We start from the raw sequence: 21,334 nt of genomic DNA, 5'->3' as shown, positions 1-21,334 counted from the left end.
AATGTACACGAAGTGTACAATAAATTAATATTTGAGTAATATTACATTGGCTTAAATATTACGTAGCTCTTAATACGCGTTAAATATAAAATAAATTTTAATCAATAATTTCAACAAAAATGGATTCTTTAGTGACTTTGATAGATATTGAAATAATTTTCTTTTACATTCCAATTAATAAATATTGAAAATTAACGATCTCTTCTCCAGTTAACGTTGGAATATGAATTCTCGATTAAATACCATGTTACACCTATACTATGGATTTTAAAATAGAGTTATCGCCAGCTCGGTGGATTTTTAAATGCAGCAACTTCTACATAGCGATTAGTATTAATGAGATCAAATACTATTGAACGAATAGCTATATATTTCAATGGATTTTTCCAAATCTTTTTAATTAAATATATTAACATCTATTAACATTTTACATTATTAATAATGTTTCAACAGATAAACATAATAGATATAATAAAATTTTAAAATAATTCCTTAAAGAAATGTATTGAAAAATATTAATTCCTTTATTACTCTTACTGATTTTTATTTATTATTTATATTTATTTTTATTTATGTTTCTCAGATTAAATACTATATTATCTGTTGTATGTATCTATATTCATTGTTATAATAATTTAATTAGAAAGAAAGAAATATTAAGTTTGTATTATTGACGACGACTTATCAATTAAATTATTTTTAAAAAAGTATTATCTTGCATATAATTTTTATTGCATTTTTTATGTATTATTATTACTGCATATTAAAACATTCTGTGATCGATTATTAGTTACGCTTGATAATAGGATTTTTATACATATTGATATAATGGACGCAAAGTGGCAGGGACAGTGTTTCTTTGTTATTACATTCGTTGATATTTTGTCTACATCTGAAGTCACATATACTTTGACCGAAAGATGATAAGTAGGCTTGATATTAATTTTTTAATAGATTAATTGTTTATACTCATTTATATTATATCATATTATTGATATTAAGAGAAAACAGAAACATACGATTGATTCTCATTGCTATTTTTAAATACGTAATTTTCTGTGAGTATAGATTAATTCATACATTGAAAAAGCTAGTAGCAAATAATAAAGGATCGATTTATTACTTTTATTTATTATAACCAATTACTAAGGAATGATTGTTCAATAAATTTTTTTACATGTTTTTTATAGTTATATATATATATATATATATATATATATATATATATATATATATATATGTTATAAGCTTTAGATCATTCATCTGTAGATTTTAAAACTATATTTATGTTATTTTTTTTTCATATGAAATAATTGAAAATAAATAAATAAATGAAATAATCTAATCAAATAATATAATTTTATTACATTTTTATTTAAAATCCAATATAGCGAAATAAACAATGATAGTATTTAGAATTATTCATAGGGAAATTAAGCACGTACTGTTTTTATATGTATATTATTATTACATATGATTTAAAATATAGAAATATATAGATCTTAATATATTTATATAAAAAATAACTAATTCTATTTCTTTATACTTGTACAATAGCTTTACCAATATTTTGACCTTTCAACATTCCAGAAAATGCGTCGAACATATTTTCAAAACCTTTTGTAATTGTTTCTTTATAAGAAACAATTTTGCCCTCGCGAATCCATTGCAAATTTTTTTGTATTCCTTCTTGCCATTGTTCATTCCAACGGGTCACTACGAAACCTTCCATTTTTAATTGATTAAAAATCATGGCTGGTTGTAACAGTATACATTTAGGCAGAGAGGCATGATCCGAATTGTACGATGAAATACTACCACACACTGATATTCGACCATAGAGATTCATTTGATATATAACTATGCTAGAAATATCTCCTCCAACCTGTATAATTAAAAGATCAATTATATATATATGTATCAAATACAGATAAATTAAAAAAATGTTCTGTATCCACATACATTGTCAAAATACAAGTCAACACCCTTTGGTGCTGCTTTTTTTAATGCCACAGATACATCTTGTTTTTTGTAATTTATAGCACTATTGAAGCCTAACTCATTTACTAGCCATTTACATTTCTCATCCGAACCAGCAATTCCAATAACATTAAGACCAAAAACGTTCTTTGCTATTTGACCTACGTGAGATCCAACTGCACCAGCAGCTCCGCTTATAACAAGTGTTTCACCATGTTTCGGTGAACAGATTTCAACGAGACCAAAGTAGGCTGTATTTCTACACACAATAAATGTATAAATATTTATTTAACAAAATATTGAACTATTTAAAAAATTTTAAGGAAATAATTTCAATACCCTGGCATTCCTAAGACTCCTAAACATAAAGAAGGAGATAAATCTCCTATTTCTGGTAATAAATATGGTTTTTGTGCAGTAAGTTCAAGTTCTGGGAGTAATTTTGGATTCACGATTGTATGAGTTCTCCATCCAAAATATCCAACTATTCTTTTACCAACTGGATAATCTGGGTTCTTAGATTCAATTATTTTACCAACTTGAGAACCTATCATAGTAATGCCAAGTGGAAACTGTACTACATACGGTCTCATATATGGATCAACAGATAGGTATTCTGCTTGCACAAGAAATTCTGAAAATTTATAAAAATATAATGTTTTACATGAATTTTTAAAGAAATGATCAAACTTTTACAATTATTTTTTATACCTTCATGCTTTCATTTCTTCATATCATTTAGGAATTGACAGTTTACCTATATATATATATGTGTGTGTGTGTACACACACACACACACACACACACACACACATATATATATATATTTCATTTCTACAAAACAATCAAGTAATACAAGTCTCTAATCTCTTTATATTGATATAATGAAAAATATTTTATATTTCCACTTGAAAGTTAAAACAGAAATAAAAGTTAATAAAAAGTATTTATTTTTGATAAGTCATGATGAATCATATAATGTGTCGTCTAATAGTTTAATAAAAAAAATTTATTTAACTAACCGCCATCTGTAATCGGTGCCAATTCTTCTTCCACTAATTTCAAATCTGATGGTTTAGGATCCCCTTCAAAATGTTTAACGACAACAAATTTTTTTGCTTTCACCATTTTAACAATATTTTTTGTAAATTATAGAGTTTACTAAGACCGTATTAAATAAAAATAATTACGTAATGCTCGTTAACCGGTTGAATGATGACAATCAACTAATGCTGAACCGTAGAAGTCAAGAGGTTTTATAGCACTTACATACTTATGTGTGTGTAATATGTATACACAATATAAATAGTGGACATACACACATGTTTATGCTTTCAAATGAAAAGAAAAAAAAACAATTCATTTCATGCATACAAAAATAAAGGAAGAAATATTTCTGTTAATTAACACAATTATAATTATCATTGATTTGATATTGGGAGTATATTAAATTGCAAATGACACATTTTCCTATTTTTCTTTTTTCTTTTTATTTTATTCAGAGTGATACCAGCTATATATGACTATGTAATACAAGATTACAATTTTACAAAATAATATTTATATCGCGTCAACATATTTAAAGATTAATTATTAAAGAATTTATTGGAACTTTATTGTAATGTAAAATCTACATATGTTATCCTCTTCTATCTGTATAATTTTTTAAATTATAATATAAAAAATAGTAGAACCTCTATCAATTATATAATTACTTTCAATATAATTCGCGCAACTATAAATATATTTTCAATAATAATTTCTCTTTCTCATTGTATTATTAATATTCTTAAGAGAATTTTTCGTTATTCATATTTTTTCTCATGCAATATCAAACAATATGTAGTTATTTCAAAATGCATTATGAATATGGATAAATAATGTATATATAATGATTAGTAATATTTTGTTTACTATCAGTTGGCTTTTTCTACCCACTAATTGGCTGGGTAACTTTATACTATACTTGCAAACTTTCTTTCTTAATATTATTCTCATACGCGTAGATACAAGTTAAACGCAATCTTCGTTTCCATAGATACATCAACTATTATCTATATTTAGTGCCACACGTTTAAAAGAAAAAATTATATATCATTACACAAATGTAGTTATTACATTTTTACTCTGTCTTTTGTAAATGTTCAATATCGGTAAATATTTGTTATTTTCTAATGACAATCTATATACAATACAAGAGTATTGTTTGTTTCTATATTCGTATACACATATATTTTTTTATTTTTTTGTTATTTATATATAAATCCTGTCACATATAATTATACAATTTAATTGGATATTATTACAAAATTCATATTAATCATATTGTGATTTATATCTCATAGAAATTCTGAATAAATAAATATATCAAAAAATTAGTACATACAGTTATGATATTGGTCATTACTTTTTAAAATGCACTATTACATTATATTCTCATGTTCTTTTTTTTCTTTTTCTTTTTTCTTTAATAAATGTATATTCTACTGTTTCTTTTTGTGCTTTTATCATGATTTTTTCCACAACATACAACTATTTTTTATAAGTCTGTATAATAAAATAAAATTATAAACATAAAGATATCATGTTATACAATAAATTAATATTTACTCTCTGGAAGTATAATATAATATCTATATCTAATATATACAATTCGTTCCCAATATGGAATATTATTGAATTCATAAGAGAAGACTGGAAAAGTAATATAAGAATTAATTCTATTGATAGCATATGATAACATAGTAAACTTTAAAAGCAATATATACTTGAAAATAAAATATTTTAATATATTAAATAAACAGAATATATACTATCCTAGATATATTAATTTCTTTTTCCAATCGTCTCTTGTATAGTTCTCAAATTTCTATAAACTGATAGTAATTTTATCTAAGTACAATCACACATGAGTCTAATAAGAACAAAATTACATTGATATAATTTCATTATCAAAGACTTTCTAATAAATGAGACATCACTGTTTCATAGATGTTTCAAAGACAGCTATATGAGTTATATTTAATTTTTCTTGCTTGTCAATTGGTTGCCAGCTGCAAGAGTTAATTATATTATCACATTCGTTCTATACCATTGAGATAACGTGTTAAAAGATTAAAATTAATTTATGATCATTTAATTTTATGATCACCATTTATGCATTGTTATGCATCCCTAAGTATTATTATAGCTAGTTGAAATTAGAGAAATCTGTTTTTAATTTTATGGAAGGTGCAGACATCTTGATTTGATGTTTTACAGGCTCTGCAGGTCTAGAGTGCCTTAGTGCTTGTTGATGATTGGATCTTACTGCATTTTCCAATTTAGTTTTTAATTCCGTCGATTGAGACATTAATGTTTTAAACTCCTATGATCGAAATTTCATTAATATAAAACAAAATGACAAAAATAATTTTTTAAGAATTACATTCTCTTATATATATTTCTTACATACACAATATCATTTATACAATATATAAAATACCTGTGGATACTTTGGTCCTATTTTATTCAGCCATTGAAAACTTTGCTGATGCAATGTTATTTGATATTTTGAAGCATTTTGCAGTTGATCACCTTCCAAGAGATAGTTGATTAAAATCGGAACAAGTAATGTTAACATCTGTATACCTAATAAGTAAGATATAGATTAGATTAAAAGATTAGATCAAGATGACATTTTGATTAATTTATTATCTATCAATTTGGTGCGCAGTGTTTTGTATGTATGCAAAAGTTAATTTCACACACCTTGTAAGAGATCTCCTGAATGCAATGTAACATATATCTTATCAATATTTTATAACTTAATAAATAATATTAAATGAAATATTTAATAATACATACGATTAGATAATTCAGCCAACCCTATAAGAGCTTCTACTGTACTGATACATTCTAATGTGAAGGAAAGCTCTAAGTCGCTTGTAACTTGTTTACTTTTATCATTATATAAATATTCCACTAGTCTTGGTGCCAACGAATGAATATACGGAGTACTTATCATACGTTCAGGATGTAAGAATATTGTTCTCAAAGTCTGAACACACTTTAATTTAACCTGAAAAATATATACGATTTGAAAACTATTCAATTATGACTTCTTCTTCTAAATATACTCGTTCATTTTTGTTTAACTCACTAGCATATTATCTGATTGAAAAGCATGCCTGAAGTGATTTATACAAGGAAATTGTAAATTTGGTGCACTTATAACATCTGGTAATGCATGTAGGACAAATACAGCAATACTTAACATCATAGCAACTTCATCCATCTTTGTTTCATCGTTACCTATTATATATATAAAAGTTTTCATATTATATAGTTATATTTTTTTTTTAAATAATTAGCGATTTCAATTGAACATACGTATATATACGCGTATAGAATACCTGTTTTAGCGAGATCGATTACTTTTGCTAAAGCACTTTGTAATAGACCTGTCCATTGAGTTTGACTTCTATCATCTTTTGCATATTTGTTAATAGTAAGACTTTTAACGCAATGTAATGCTGCATGAACAGGTGTTTCTGAACTGTTCTTTCCGAAATCATTATCAACTCGTACAGCTGTTTCTCTTATTACACCTGTCGCTAAGTATAATAAAGTTGGTAAAATTGCTATAGCACCTAAAAAAGAAGTAATATCAATCAATATATTTGTAAAATATATCTATGTTTATATGTATATATTATATTTTATAATAATGAAATAGGGGTTGTACCTTGCGGCGAGCAAAGTACTGGTAATGATTCCATAACATTTAAAGCAGAAGCAATAAGTTTTCCACTTTCTTCTGTAGGTATATAACCTTTCTGAGATAAAATGGCCGTTGCACTACCTGGATTAGGATTTAATGCTGGTATCTGACGCACCAATAAACACAAACATACTTCCAACAAGGCAAATACTAATGATTTCCCTGGTATAAGTTCTCCTGTTTCTCCTCCTTCGCCTAATAAGTCTAATTCTATCGTTTCGTTATTTTCTTCATGTATTGGTGATAATTCTATTAACCAAATTTGTGATATAAATAATTTGTATTAATAATAATTTTATATATATATATATATATATATATATATATATATATATATATTTACCTTTCAGTTTCTCTTTCTTTTTTTCTGTCAGATCTTCTTGAGCTGCTTTCATTACTTGTTTTAAAACTTCCATTGTTACCATTTGAATTACATAATTTCCTCTTGTTAAAAGTAATCTTAAAAAAAAAAAAAAAATAAATAAATAAATATACAAAATATCTGTTAAATGTTTAATTAATTAATTACATATATATACATACCTATGTAGAACATTACACAATTCAATGGATAATGATTTGTCTGTAATTAAAATTTTACGAGCCCATACAGAATCAAGCAAGGTATACAAAGCATTCAAACATGTTTCTATATTTTGTGTAGACTCAGAAGACCGTGGACTACATAAGGCTTCCATACATATTCCTACGATATGAAAATAAATGATTTATATTTATGTACAATATTATTTCTAAAAGCGTTTTTATATATTTAAAAACACTTACCAAAGAGTAAGTGGAAACGTTCAATATTTGTATCAATCTTAGTTGAAATATTATTATTATTATTATTATTATTATTATTATTGTTTATGTTATTACTGGAAACATTTGAAGTTTTTGTTTCATCGTTTGTATTTGATATTCCAAATCCTCTAGCATTAAGCCACAGAGCAGCAGCATGAAGTATAGGGGCCCATGATTCTGCATAATGAGGACGAGCAGATTCCATTGTATCTGTCGTATAAAAAGCTCCACCGTCATGTGGTAATTGACTGGAGAATTCTATGATAATATGTTATATTATTATTCGATAATTTATTGAGATTGTTAATAAATCATAAAAAATTATTTATATTACCTGGTGGTAATGAAAGTAAAGCATGATCTCTCAAAGCAGCTAACCAATACTGACTCAAACTTAAAAGCTCAGGTTGTACTAAACTTAACAAACTTTCATTTTGAAATTCGAATTCACCAAATTCTTCCCCAGTACTATCGTCAGCTCGATTTGTATTAGTAATTGATGTATTATGACTATTTAATGCTGTACCATCCTTAATCATAGCAACTACATATACCTGTAAAAAATTGAAAAATATATGTTATTTATAAAGATTTAAATATGTACTTTTTTATATATCTTATAAATCGTTTAATAACTATATGTTAATACCTCTGCCCATGCTTTTAAAATTGCCAGACGTTCAAGAGTGGATAGACTTTCATTGTAAAGTTGTGGACGTGTATGACCTTCCCTCAATTTTTCTAATGAAGAGACAAGTAACTGATGTACTCTTCTCAAGTCATTTAAATCCCTAGCAACACCACTTCCAATCCAAGCACTGCAAGCTTCGCAGGCAGCAGCCGTAACATGAGATGCCGTTTCTGTAGAAAATGCTGGTCTCAATGCAGCACCTACCTATAAAAATAAAAATATATTATACTGATTATAAATAAATAAATGTTATATATAATAAAATTTTAATTACTTGTGCTTGAAATTGTTCAAGTAAAAGATGTCCAGGAAATTCTGGTTCAGGAACTTTAGCGAATTTATCAATAATTTCTTCCAATGTTTTGAGACCTTCAAGACGTAAAGGGTCACAATCACTAGTCGCAGCCATAAATGCCATTCGCACCAAGTCAGAGAGATGCAACACTAAGAAATCACCTGAAATTTGAAAAAAGATATTTTTTAAAAAGAGAAAAGAAAAATATAATTTTAATAACATAATTATGTTCTGTCAAATGTACCTTTCCCTTTAGACAATTGCATTTCTTTAGCTAATGAAAGATCGAAATGAGCTTGCTTATTATTTACACAAGCAGCTACTATGCGTCTTACACATTGAGCAGCAAAAACTCTTGTTGGCCATCTAGGAGTTATGGTTGGTCGTTGTTTTGTAGATTCATCAGCATGAAATTCTGCTTGATCATCATCTCCTTCTACATCAGCATTTTCATTATCTGCCGTACTATCTTCAATATTTGCAATATTTCCTTCTTCAGTCGTACTTGATTCTTAATGATAAATATTTTCTTATTAAACAATTTTTAATTCGTGCACAAATAAGCTATATATTATTAACAGTTAACTACCTGATGCAATTGTCAATACATCCTTACAAAGTGATAGCCATTGAGACAAATTATCAGCAGCTAATATTTGTAGCATACTCATTAACGTATCATGTATATCTTTAATTAATTTGCTATCTGTTTCTGTGTCCAGCATACTAAATAAAACACCTGGAAGACCCGTTTCTGTTATAACAAGCCCTTCTACTACATTAGTACCTCTGCTTTCATTTGCCAGTGTCATTGCGTGCTCACAAACTTCTTTTGCTTCGCGTTGAACAAGTTGACGAAGACAAGATATTGCTGCTTTACGCAAAAGTAAGTGATTGCTTGATAAAGTTCGCTATGAAAAAAATATTTAATTATACAAAAGTAAAAATACTATAGTATATAATTTTTTATGATTATCTAAAATAACTTACACATAGCGTAGGGACAAGAGAAGACAAATTGACGTGTCTTGGTGCAAATAAATGTAACTGTTGAAGACATCCTGTAGCTTCAGCTTGTACAAGTGGATCTTGATGATCTTGCATAATAGCACAAGCGCATAAAAACGATGATCGAGCCATGCAGATCGTTGTAGTATTTCCTGGAAAAATAATTATTTTATATAAAAAATATATTCTGATATATATATATATATATACTAATACTTGTAAAATTTAATATCAAACGATACAATTAACCTTGTAATTCTGGTCCTATTGTTGTAATAAGAGCAGACAATACTTTTCCTATACATTGATGTACATCAATATAAGATTGAGGAACATTAAGAAGAAGAGTCAATGCCAAAGACAATGTAGGTTCTACGTAACCTCGGAACATTGGTCCACCTGAATCTGCTATAAGTGCAAGAGCATGCAATGCCCATACCTAATCAGAGATCATTAATTCTATCTTAAAACTCATAATAATATTGAACATAAAAATATTTAGTTATGTTAAAAATAAGCGTATATATGTGTATAGTGAATATAATAAGCTGTCTTACTTGCACTACAGGAGATGAATTATCTTGTGCAAGAGCAAGTAATATGCTAACACTAGTATTGAGATGTTGACTAGAACCCATTCCTCCAACATATTTATGAAGACAACCTAATGCCAAGGAATGTCCTGTCCTACTAGCAACATCACGAGCAGACTTTAATCGATCAAAACTGGTTTGTGCTAATTCTGCTGTGAATTTAGGATCTGATATAACCTGTGCCATTCTTCCAACAGCTTCTCCTGCAGCCCATCGCAAGATAGAGTTACTGCTTACAAGTGTACTCTATAATATACAAACAATATATTATAATGAGTACTTAAAATTAAATAAAATATTTAAGTTGTAAAACTTTACAATAATAAGATTAGTCGCTGATTTTTTAACATCTTCTTGTCCAAAACCAGTCTTTGCTTCATTGAGTCCTTTTAAACCACTTAATACAGCCGTAAAAACATTCATTTGTATCGCTTCCTGTCTACCAGATTTTGTATGCTTTATACATTCACTGAAATGATCTAGCATTTGTAATCTATGTTTATTTGCTACTCGAGGAAAGATTTGTCCAAAGAGAGAAATAGAAAGATCAATAACTGCTACTCCCAAAGGCAAAGGTCCAGGGACTATTTCATCCTGTAGGAAATGTATAATGTATAAATATTTTAACCATATTACTCATTTATTATATAAATATTGCTAATAGTTTTATTTACTCACATGAGGAACTGGACGATATAAACAGCAAGAATTATGTTCTAGTGCTCCAGACCCAGCTGCACTATTAGGTTGCAACTGAAATACCAGAAAAAGATTAGTAATGTAAAATTCTTAGATTATAATATAAAGAATTTCATATATAACTATTCTCAAAACAGAAAGGAAGATATAAAGAAATAATAAATTAATGATATCTAAGACATGTGAATATTAAATATTAAAACAAATAATCATTAAATAAAATGTAATAAAGAAATAAGTTATGGCTTATATTAAACGCTTTAGTATTTTAATAAAATAAAAAGTTTGATAAAAGTAACAACAAAGTTATAGAACAGATAAAGATTTATAGAGATAAAATCCAGATGTAATAATCATAAAGATACATCTTGCAGGATATATTACTCACATGATCCAAATCTGCCCTTCTGTTTGATTCCAACTGGACACAAATCATAGTAATATTTAGTTAACTTGAAAATATTTCTCTTATCGATACTTCAAACCATAAATGAATATAATCTATTTATAGTATATTAAAATTACTTATATTTAATATTGTATTGTATATATTTGAAATGAAAAGATTCATAAAAATTATAAGTAATTTTTAAAAGTTCAACATATTGCACTTACTTGATCTTCAATCATACGATGATCTGTTTCTTGTAGCCACGTACCAAGAATGACAGAATCATTAGCATGACAAACAGTACGTAATAAAGATGTTGTTGTATTTCCAGGATTTTCAGTCAGTGTAAATTCTGATACTAACATTCTTAAAAGATGAGTATAAGAACCTGTATAATACATTTAATGAATTAATATGTTTTTATGTATGTTTATATACATATAAATTGTGAATTTTTAAGTAAAATTAATATTGTATATTTACCTTCAAAAGTTTGAGGTGGTAATAATAATAAAGTTTCATATAAACGTAAACGGACCATAGCAGCAGGAGCCTTTAATTGTTGGCCATAATTTTTTAGCACTGTAGATAAGCTGTGAACAATATTTATATTGAGAGGAAAAAAAAAATCTAGATTGACAATAATAAAAGTAGGATATTGAGATATTTACTTTGTTAACATTGCAAGTGCTGATTCAATAGGCGTTAAGAGTCGTCTTGTAATATCGTCGTTCAAAAGTTCTGAACAATGTAATAAAAAGCTATGCATAGCAGACAAAGCACCTGCTCGACCTTCTAATGTCACTTGCCAAGTAAATGCATCACCACGTGCTTTTTCACTTTCTAATTCTTTGTTTGAACGTGGAAAAGAATTCCTCCATAAGAGTAACATTCTTGGTAGTAAACCTTTAACCACTGCTGTACCTATTAAATAAGAAAAAATATATAAGCCATGCCTCTTAAAAAATTATTTATAATCTTCATTGATATTGATTTTCTACCTAGTGTCATTATAGCTCCGATCAAAAGCCAACCAGCGTGAGTTCTATTTAACGATAAACGGCTATTTTGACTTGCACTTCTTAAGAGTTCTTCAGCAGTATTGAATATTATCTAAAATATGTTATATGTTTTAATAAAAATATAAATTTACTTTTCGATTTATAATTTCATCATATAAATAATATATTGCGTGTCATTATATGCATTGGACTTATTTACTTTTCCCTTTGTATGTGGTACACCAAGTGGTGAAAAACGAACGCTTCCTAAAACAGCAGCAAGTGCACTACTGTAACCAGCGATGGCCTCGGGTGAACTTCGCATATTTTCAATACCATCTACGCATCGATCAATTAAAGGTGTTATTTGACTGGGGACGGCAACACAAATGCAACGTAAGCACCAAGAGGCTGCAAGTCTTGCTGCTTGACATGGATGTATTAGAACAGCCATGATTGTATCCGTTAAACCTACATATATATATATATATACATATATAATAATTTTTTTTTTAATTAATTACACATCTACAATATCAACAATTTCAAGTACACATACGTACTCAAAGATTGATCAGATAGTAAGTTGGATGCTGTTGTACCCAATCCTAATATTAAATTTCCCATTTCTTGAAGTGCACATACTAATAAATGTTGACTAAATAATGTTTCTTGATTGCAGTCTTTAGCATTTTCCGGACTAAAATCTGTGAAAAGTGTTTATTAATTATCGGATCTGTATTTATTCAAAGCAGTAATTAATCAGATATTTATAATAATCAACATTATACCAATTGAATTCATTTGCTTCAATATTATATGTGCTATTTCTTTGCAAGCAGCAGCTTGAGCTCCTTCACTGAGTAATTTTCCTATAGTACCATGTAATATGAAGTTAACACATTTTCTCGAATATACTGCATCAACATGTGAATTAGCTGCTTTTGGATTAGTTACAAGATCTAATACATGTGCTACTAATACACCGATATTTCGTTCTAACCATGTACCTCCTAACATTTGAACAAACACAACATATGCCTGTGAATACATATATAATCGATTATTAATACAAAATCGTTTTATGTATATTAAAAATATTATATAAATTGTTTGTTGACTTACATGAGTTACACCCACTCGAACTTCTCTATTTATACTGGAAGTACCTTTGATTATTTCACCAGTACCTTTTAAGAAGCCAACTCCACCTCTCAAAAAGCCTGACATTAGAATATTTAGCACTTCTTCTAAAGATATTTGTTTACCACCTTTATTTTGTGCAACTGAAACATCATAAAAATATATAAGATTAAATTTATACTTTGTATAAAGGATGTTATAACAGTTTAATTGTTTATACAAGTTATTACCTGCTGGATTTTTTCCTTTAGGAGTTGGAATTTGTGTCATTGCCACCAATGAACCTAATAATTTAGCAACAGCACATCTTACTTCATAATTTGAACCTTCAAATGCTCGGAAACACAATGTTGCTACACTTTCTATCTCTGTTGTATAAAGGAACAGTGCATGATTTAACATTTCTAATAAGCACTGGAAAATAATATAAATTTTTTAAATAAGAAAATGATTTTTAAGTGTAATGTACAAATGAAAATAATAAAATAGTATTATGGTGAAAATATACCTTTGCTGCAGCACACCTAACAGCCATTACTCTATCAGTCAAATAATGTCTGGAAACTTTATATATTTCTTTGTGAACATTTGTAATCGCAGATCCCATACCAGCACATACCTGAAGAGTAATAAAATTTTATAATCTAGCATTAAATATAATTTAATTTAATCTAATATAATTTTATTTTATTTCTTTTTATTTACTTTTTCCAAAGTATGCATTATTTCTATTCGCATTTGTGACTCTGCAGAACGTAAAGATTTTATCAGAATTTGTACAGTTTCCTCATAAGATCTTCCCATCATTCTCCCTAACTTTTCATACATACATCCAACGCAACATATTGCAGCTCTAAAAAACAATAATTTAATAATTAATTGATAATTAATCCATAAAAAGATCTTACAAGAAAATAAATGTTAGTTTATTATACTTACAATTTCGTCGGTAAAAAACTTGGTGAGTCATCTTTATTTTTGAGAATATCATTACATTTATTAACGGTATCAAATAGAAGGAACGTATCACCAACACTAAACAATGTTGCAAGACATCTTGCAATAAGACGACGTGTAGGAGGTCCAGGTGCGCCTTGCATGTGTTTAGTTAATTGTTCTACTAATTTTTGCTGGCATCCTTTTATGTCGCTCTTCAAATTTTATATATTAAAAATGCAATATCATTAAAAAAAATATATTTATAATTAACTATATATTTAAAATTAAAAATTATTAATTATTACCTTCTGTGCAGCAACTAAAACCTTATCTAAAAAACGTAACCATTCAAATATAAAAACTGGTCTTTTAGCTTCAGGAATCTGATCAAGGGCATCCTCATTGAGGGTCAGACTATGACTCAACTCCATCATCATTTCTATGTGTTTGTATTAATTTTAATCTTTACCTACTACTTTCCTACATTATTAACATAAATTATATTTTTATAGTATTTTCATTAATGATCTGTATTATTTAATTAAGACTAATAGATTCATAATTATTTATACATACATATATATATATATATATATATATATATATATATATAAAATTACTTTTTAAATGTAATTATTTAATGACAATCATGAAATATAAAATACACGATAACATACCAGAATAAATTCGAATGAGGATTTAATCAGTTTGTTGGATTTGACATTGCTTTTGTGCTTAATCTTCACTTGTAAGTGTCGCTTCGTTTCATATACGTATAAGATATTATACATATATAATATGTATAAAATATTATACAAAAACGATTAAACATATATAATGGAAAAAAATTAAACTTGTAGTATGATTAAATATTATTTTTGTTATTAAATTTTATCATTATTGGCTTAATTTCGAACGATTTACTATGAATTATAAAAACAACAACCAACTTCCTTTTAATGACAAATACTGAAATAGTCAGAATAAATCAGGAACCTCAAAGTATCAATGTAGAAGACTGCCTACGATTTTAGTTCTACGTCTTCGAAGTCAGATGTCGCAGTGATATATTTTTATGGCATCTTTATTCAAATGTATATTGCTAGTATAGAGAACACAATTCTTAATTTAAAAAACAAAATTTCAAAATAATTTGAAAAGCGATATTTGAACAATCGAATTTATTAATTAATTAAACGTATCTGTGGATTTCTACGGTTTGAAATTGTTTCTAATCCTAATTGAGAAGAATAACGCATGAACTTCCTCTTAACAAAACAATGGATGTATTTGATATTAATACAAGTTTAATAAAACAAAGTATATAAGTAGATATCTCTACTTTCACAAAAAAAACACGAATAATTTAAGACAAAAGACTTAAAAGTTCCCGTGTTACCAGAATTCATCAGCACGAAAATTACTGAAACGAGATTGGCTGAATGAAATCGTACGCTGATTGATTACTGGTGTCATGTGATACTGTTGCATCCAGAATATAAATATTCAAATTAAATTCAAATGCATGATGCATTTTATTTAATACTGTTATATGAGAATAATTTGAAAAATTCACGGCTTTTTCTTTTTTTAAATGTATAAATTTCATTCTTAAAGTGAATCACATCTTACAGTAAAAAAGAAAAACAAACAAACAGCCGCGAATTTTTGAAATTATATGTTATTTGACAATTATTATGAAATAAAAAGCAAACAAAGTGATTTGTAATCAAAATTTTTAATTGTCTTTTTTTATTAAATACATAATTCGATTTGTTAAAAAAATTATTCGACTTATTTACAAATTGTTATTTTAAATATCGCTGCGTTGTTATATTTGTTTTCGTGTAACCATTAAGTTAACATGTAAAATATTTCTAATCATAACATTATCGAAGCATGTCAAATTCATAGTTAAAAAAAAAAAGAAAGAAATGAAGAAAAAGAAATTGATTTTGTTTTCATAATAAAAATAACATTTTGTGTCATTTGGAAAAATATAAAGAATTTGCATTATATATTTTGTTTGTAATTAATTTGATTATTTTAGGAATACAAATATACAACAAACTCGCACAACTAATCGAAATTTATACGTTCAAAAGAGATTATTTTTCAAAAGAGAGGATTATAATATAGTTATCGATTCAACGAATCAAGAGTAGGTTATATAAACGAAACAAGGAAACATCAATGAAGATAAGGATCAAATGATAAGAATAATGACGTACATTGAACCTGTTTAAGTCTACTAATATACATCTTGATGAATTTTTTCCATTAAAAGATTAAATTGCCTTGAAGAATATGTAAAAATGTTTGATGGTATTTGTAATGGTAAATGTGTGTATGGATACAAGCGGATTATTAAAATAAAAGAAAAATCAGATATTCGAAAGTAATATACATATATTTGTTAAAAAAGATTATTGAATAATATGTAGCGTGTGAAAAATGTTGAACTATTAAATGTGAAATGTTGAAATATTATTTAAATGAAAGAAGAATAGTGGAATGTGTTGTTGGTATGGTATAATATATATAGTATATGGTATAGGTATATAATAGGTATAATATATGATATGGTATAATAAAAACAAGTAGAGTTATATTAAATCAAAATGTGCAAATATGACGCGATAATAAGAAAATTGAATTTTCTTCCTCTTTTATTTTTCCCTATCTCCTCGAACGACCTTATTAGTTTGGTGACGTATTAATATTTCTTTTTTGTTATTTCATGCAAATGTCGATTCATACTTGTAAAATGTGTACATATATACATACATACATACATACATACATCATACATACATCATACATATATACATACATACGTTCTCGAGTACACACTAAAGTAAATGTATCGTTAGATTTTTGATTCATCTTATGTATGTAAGTATGTATGTTCATGAATATGCAATTGCATGTTTAACCTATACATAGGTATAATAATTACATAATATTTATATAATTCATTTTATATTTAAAACCAACTGTTTCATTAAATAAATAAATAAATAAATAAATATATATATATATATATATATATATATATATAAAATGCAACAAAGAATTGAAGGATTCTTTCGCAAAAATTCACAAAATTTCTCATCAAATTTTTCGTATTTTATTATTATAAAGTTAATTAGATTGAATTTATAGGATGACCCATTTGAAGTTTCGCAAGTAATTATTTTCCTAACTACAACTAGTTCGTTTCAAAAAATGTTTTCATTAAACACTTATTCTGTTTCAAGAGAAGGGGAGTTGGAGGGAGGGTATCTTAAAGTGATTACAGATCTTCTTTGGGTGGACTGAAATTTCAAAGTAATCTTTTCTTTTTTTTTTTGTTTTTTTAAGGTAATCCATTCAAGATCAAATTCATTGATGACAACATTTTGATCTTTCAACATGATTCAAGTTTCGTACAAAAAATTGAAAATCATCTTGAAATCTTCAAAGCACAACTACCTAGAGAATATTTTTGATCACTCTAAAATGTTTCCCTTTTTCGCTTACCACCTAACCCTGATCATGAAAGTAAAGGATCAGTTTTATATAATAAATATTTTTTGTAAGGAGTTATAATTTGAGGAAATAATTATGCGCGAAAGTTCAAATTTTATACATTCTATGTATGAAAAAATCAAAGTAGATACAAAGGAATATTTAATCAGATAGTATATCGATGTATTTCTTTTGTATAAATAATTTTTTTTTTTGACTTTAACACATCTTCCTCGTTCCATCACATATTTCATAAGAAACGAGTATTCTTCTCATTATTTTATGCGAATAAAATTAAATTCTTTTTACTGTTTTAAAATAGTTTACCAATAACTCATGTTTATTTAAATTACTATTATTTGCTATAATTATATATATATATATATACATGTGATAATTAGACTTATTTAAACAATAACATATGTTATATAATAATTGAGCGTATAATATATAAGAAAATTACTTTTTTTTTTTTTTTATAAATTATTTATATTTTATCAACCACCTATGTGGATTATTAAACGGCATGACAGGAGCAAAGTTCACAATTTATTATACAGTTTGGTACGTTTTACATAATACACGATAGTGTAATCTTTGTAATAAATTTTTTATCCTTTAAATTGTTCTCTAAGATTGGACTTACGTCAAATTGTTAGCTATGAAATTAATATTTCTTGCAATGCAAAGCGATGTATTCAGAGGTACAAAGTTGAGTTAACACACAGGATGAGGTTTTTTTTTTGTTGAAGAGAGATAATGATGAATGAATAACATATCTCATTTATCGTAATTCTTGAGATTAGAATCTGATTCTCTCTTGATAGTGAACATTTTGATGTGTCCGATACAATGAACGAAGGTTGAAGAATTACATATTTTTTTGGCAATTCTGTCGGTTCAATTATTTTATTTCCTATGAAAAAAAGGTCGAAATTATCGAGCGATCAAGTTGGTGTCCTTAAGATCGTTAAATTTTTTCGAATCGTTTTTAAAAATTGTATCTCGTAGAAGGATTATTTTGTTATTTTAACTCATCAATTAACAGTTATAATATGCTTTATTTAACTAAAAAAACCATCTAGAAAATGACTTTATTTAAAATATTTTTTTTTAATCGTCGAAGATTATTCTGTTAAAAGGAACAAAGAAACGATCGAAAGAAATGACATGACTAACAAGGAACTATGCTCTTAATATTTCTAAGCTCTTATAATAGATACGTTTGATTAGTACATATGTATATAATTTGTATATACATACTTCCTTGAAGTAAAATCCTTTGTCTTATCAATTCTATGAGCAATTTATAAATATATATGAGGATGAAGCATATTTTTCTCACATATTTGTCTATCATTCTAAATGAGGTAGATATACTTACTGATCATTATTGTCACGTATTAATTAAGAAAAATGAATTCGTTTTGTAGTTATAAATAGTTTTTGATTAAATTTTGCATTATCAATCATAGTTTATAACATATGTGTACAATAATCAAATGTTTTTTATTTATATAATATGAGGGATATTTAAATTATTGAAATTTTTTATATCTATGTGTGTGAATATTTCTCTCTCTCTCTCTCTCTCTCTCTCTCTCTCTCTCTCTCTCTTTCTCTCTATCTGAGTGTGTGTGTGTGTGTGTGTGTGCATAATATGTTCATAGTTAGCACTTCCTTTAACACTAGTAATAATGGTGAAGTTAAAAAAAAATAATATTTTGTTAAAAAATTCAAAGTAATCGAATAGTTACCATGTATTATATATTACGCATGAATTTATTAATTGAAGCACATAGTAAACAACAAATGTATACATGAAAGACATTATACTTAAAAATAAGTTATAAATATATAATAAATATTGATAAATAAAATTATAAAAAAAAAACTAAAAGCGATTTTTAATATACACGTATATCTAATGCTTATGTATAATATACGCGTATATCTAATACTTATTATTTTTTTAATCAGACCAAATAATAAATATTAATATGTATAATAAATTCATGAATAAAAAAATCAAAGCGATCGTGATTTAGTTTTTATTGATTGCATACTCGTTAAATTATCAACCAATGAAATTGTAAATTTAAATGTAAACGATTAGAAAAGAATATGTACTTACCTTCCGACGATTATCAATCACGTTATTAAAATTTATTTAAGGCTACTGTATACATAAATCAGAGTGCGAGATTCGATTGCACTACACGTTAGACATTAATAATTAATTCTTCTTTATTAACGGAAATGTAAACATGTGAACGCTTATCTACAATAACTGAGTATGCATTATTAGAGTTCAGCATTATAATGTAAATAAAAAATATTATATGAAGATAAGTTTTTTCTTCATTTACATCCAAAGGAATAAGTATTTTTATTTCGATATTTATTTACGTCTATGCTAAAAATCATTACGTATGACTATAATCGTTAATTTGTCTAATAAATTTGTCTATTTAATTTATATATTATATAACCAAAACTCTACTGAATTATCAATTTTTTTCTTTCTTTCTTTAATTAGGTTTTGTATTATATTTTCTTATACAAAAGATTATAAGAATTTATTATTATAAATAATATATAAAACTATATACATATCTGTACACTATATATAATAAATAATGTTATGTATACATTTTTTTATATACATTATTTATTCGTATTATTTTAAATCATTTATTTGTAACTAAATGAAAAAATATGAATCAATCAATTAGTGAAAATAAAGCAAATTTTTTTCTTACATTTTTTTCTTACTTAATTAATTGAAATTCATATTATTGTAAATCTTATAATCCACAATAATGAAAATAGATGAATGCAGTATCAAAGGTCAAGAGAGAGAGAGAGAGAGAGACTTCAAAGTTTATTTTTATTTTTATTATTATATTTTAATTTTAAGTTGTTTCGAATTATTATGAGTTTATGATTAAATAAATTTCAAGAAATGAGATGATAAAAAGATTCGCGTTACATCACTATATCATGGCCTCTATTTTTTTCTTTCTTTTTCTTAAATTTTTTCTTTTTCTATTCCTAATACTATCAGTATTGCTGAAATCAATCGGCTAATTTCATGTACCTACTCACATATACATATACAAGAGACATTTTTAATTCATTCATTAATCTGAATGAATTATAAAAATTTAAATATAATGTAGATAGAAAACAAAGAGAAGAAAAGAAAAGAAAAAAGAAAAAAAAATGGCCCGAATAAATGTAAAGAGAAAGTAATTAAAAGAAATCGAAATCAGATCAATATAAAATTGTATGATGTTCTTATTATTTCGTATTTACTGATTAAAAATTATTTAAAACATTTCTCTTTTATTATTTAATCTATCTGAATAAATATTAAAAAATATAAAATTTTATCAAAAACAAGTCGTTACAACCAATTACATAATCACGTTCATTGTTTCATTGATCTTTAAAGATCTCTTGAAAAAATTTCCTTAACATTGAGTCAATATCAACCTCGACCATTAAACTTT

At 26.3% G+C, this 21,334-nt stretch overlaps 2 protein-coding genes across 3 annotated transcripts; both read right to left on the bottom strand.

Annotated features, from left to right (window-relative positions):
• Positions 1–1,337: 1,337 nt before the first annotated feature.
• On the bottom strand, positions 1,338–3,219 carry LOC124947698 (prostaglandin reductase 1-like). Its single transcript, XM_047490213.1, has 4 exons — positions 3,003–3,219; positions 2,320–2,614; positions 1,963–2,239; positions 1,338–1,885 (listed from the first exon to the last, which is right to left on the bottom strand). The coding sequence occupies exons 1-4, from the start codon at positions 3,106–3,108 to the stop codon at positions 1,541–1,543; spliced, it is 1,023 nt and encodes a 340-aa protein (XP_047346169.1). The 5' UTR covers positions 3,109–3,219; the 3' UTR covers positions 1,338–1,540.
• An 898-nt stretch (positions 3,220–4,117) lies between these two features.
• LOC124947697 (HEAT repeat-containing protein 5B) lies at positions 4,118–15,218 on the bottom strand. 2 transcript variants are annotated; one of them, XM_047490210.1, is made up of 35 exons: positions 14,987–15,218; positions 14,615–14,789; positions 14,310–14,521; positions 14,076–14,223; positions 13,879–13,989; positions 13,601–13,784; positions 13,353–13,513; positions 13,019–13,268; positions 12,791–12,934; positions 12,448–12,698; positions 12,228–12,339; positions 11,898–12,150; positions 11,710–11,819; positions 11,451–11,614; positions 11,224–11,256; positions 10,815–10,889; positions 10,455–10,730; positions 10,101–10,382; positions 9,793–9,982; positions 9,526–9,695; positions 9,125–9,446; positions 8,780–9,046; positions 8,515–8,696; positions 8,199–8,444; positions 7,884–8,103; positions 7,529–7,807; positions 7,286–7,448; positions 7,086–7,201; positions 6,707–6,991; positions 6,375–6,611; positions 6,122–6,273; positions 5,827–6,040; positions 5,731–5,745; positions 5,465–5,610; positions 4,118–5,347 (listed from the first exon to the last, which is right to left on the bottom strand). In XM_047490210.1, the coding sequence occupies exons 2-35, from the start codon at positions 14,744–14,746 to the stop codon at positions 5,171–5,173; spliced, it is 6,279 nt and encodes a 2,092-aa protein (XP_047346166.1). In that variant the 5' UTR covers positions 14,747–14,789; positions 14,987–15,218; the 3' UTR covers positions 4,118–5,170. The 2 variants fall into 2 exon arrangements, with proteins under 2 accessions (XP_047346166.1, XP_047346167.1); XM_047490211.1 differs by lacking the exon at positions 11,224–11,256.
• Positions 15,219–21,334: the final 6,116 nt, after the last annotated feature.

The sequence above is a fragment of the Vespa velutina genome, chromosome 3 (assembly GCF_912470025.1).
Source record: "Vespa velutina chromosome 3, iVesVel2.1, whole genome shotgun sequence".
Classification (NCBI taxonomy): domain Eukaryota; kingdom Metazoa; phylum Arthropoda; class Insecta; order Hymenoptera; family Vespidae; genus Vespa; species Vespa velutina.
This window is presented reverse-complemented; position numbering and strand designations above follow the sequence as displayed.

Coding starts and splice junctions, on each gene's coding strand:
- LOC124947698 (XM_047490213.1), bottom strand. CDS start 3,108: ATGGTGAAAGCAAAAAAATTTGTTGTCGTTAAACATTTTGAAGGGGAT. Junction 2,615..3,002: donor GGCACCGATTACAGATGGCG/GTTAGTTAAATA, acceptor ATAAATTTTCAG/AATTTCTTGTGCAAGCAGAA. Junction 1,886..1,962: donor TTGACTTGTATTTTGACAAT/GTATGTGGATAC, acceptor TTAATTATACAG/GTTGGAGGAGATATTTCTAG.
- LOC124947697 (XM_047490210.1), bottom strand. CDS start 14,746: ATGATGATGGAGTTGAGTCATAGTCTGACCCTCAATGAGGATGCCCTT. Junction 12,699..12,790: donor ACTATCTGATCAATCTTTGA/GTACGTATGTGT, acceptor ATATATATGTAG/GTTTAACGGATACAATCATG. Junction 9,983..10,100: donor ATTCATCTCCTGTAGTGCAA/GTAAGACAGCTT, acceptor ATCTCTGATTAG/GTATGGGCATTGCATGCTCT.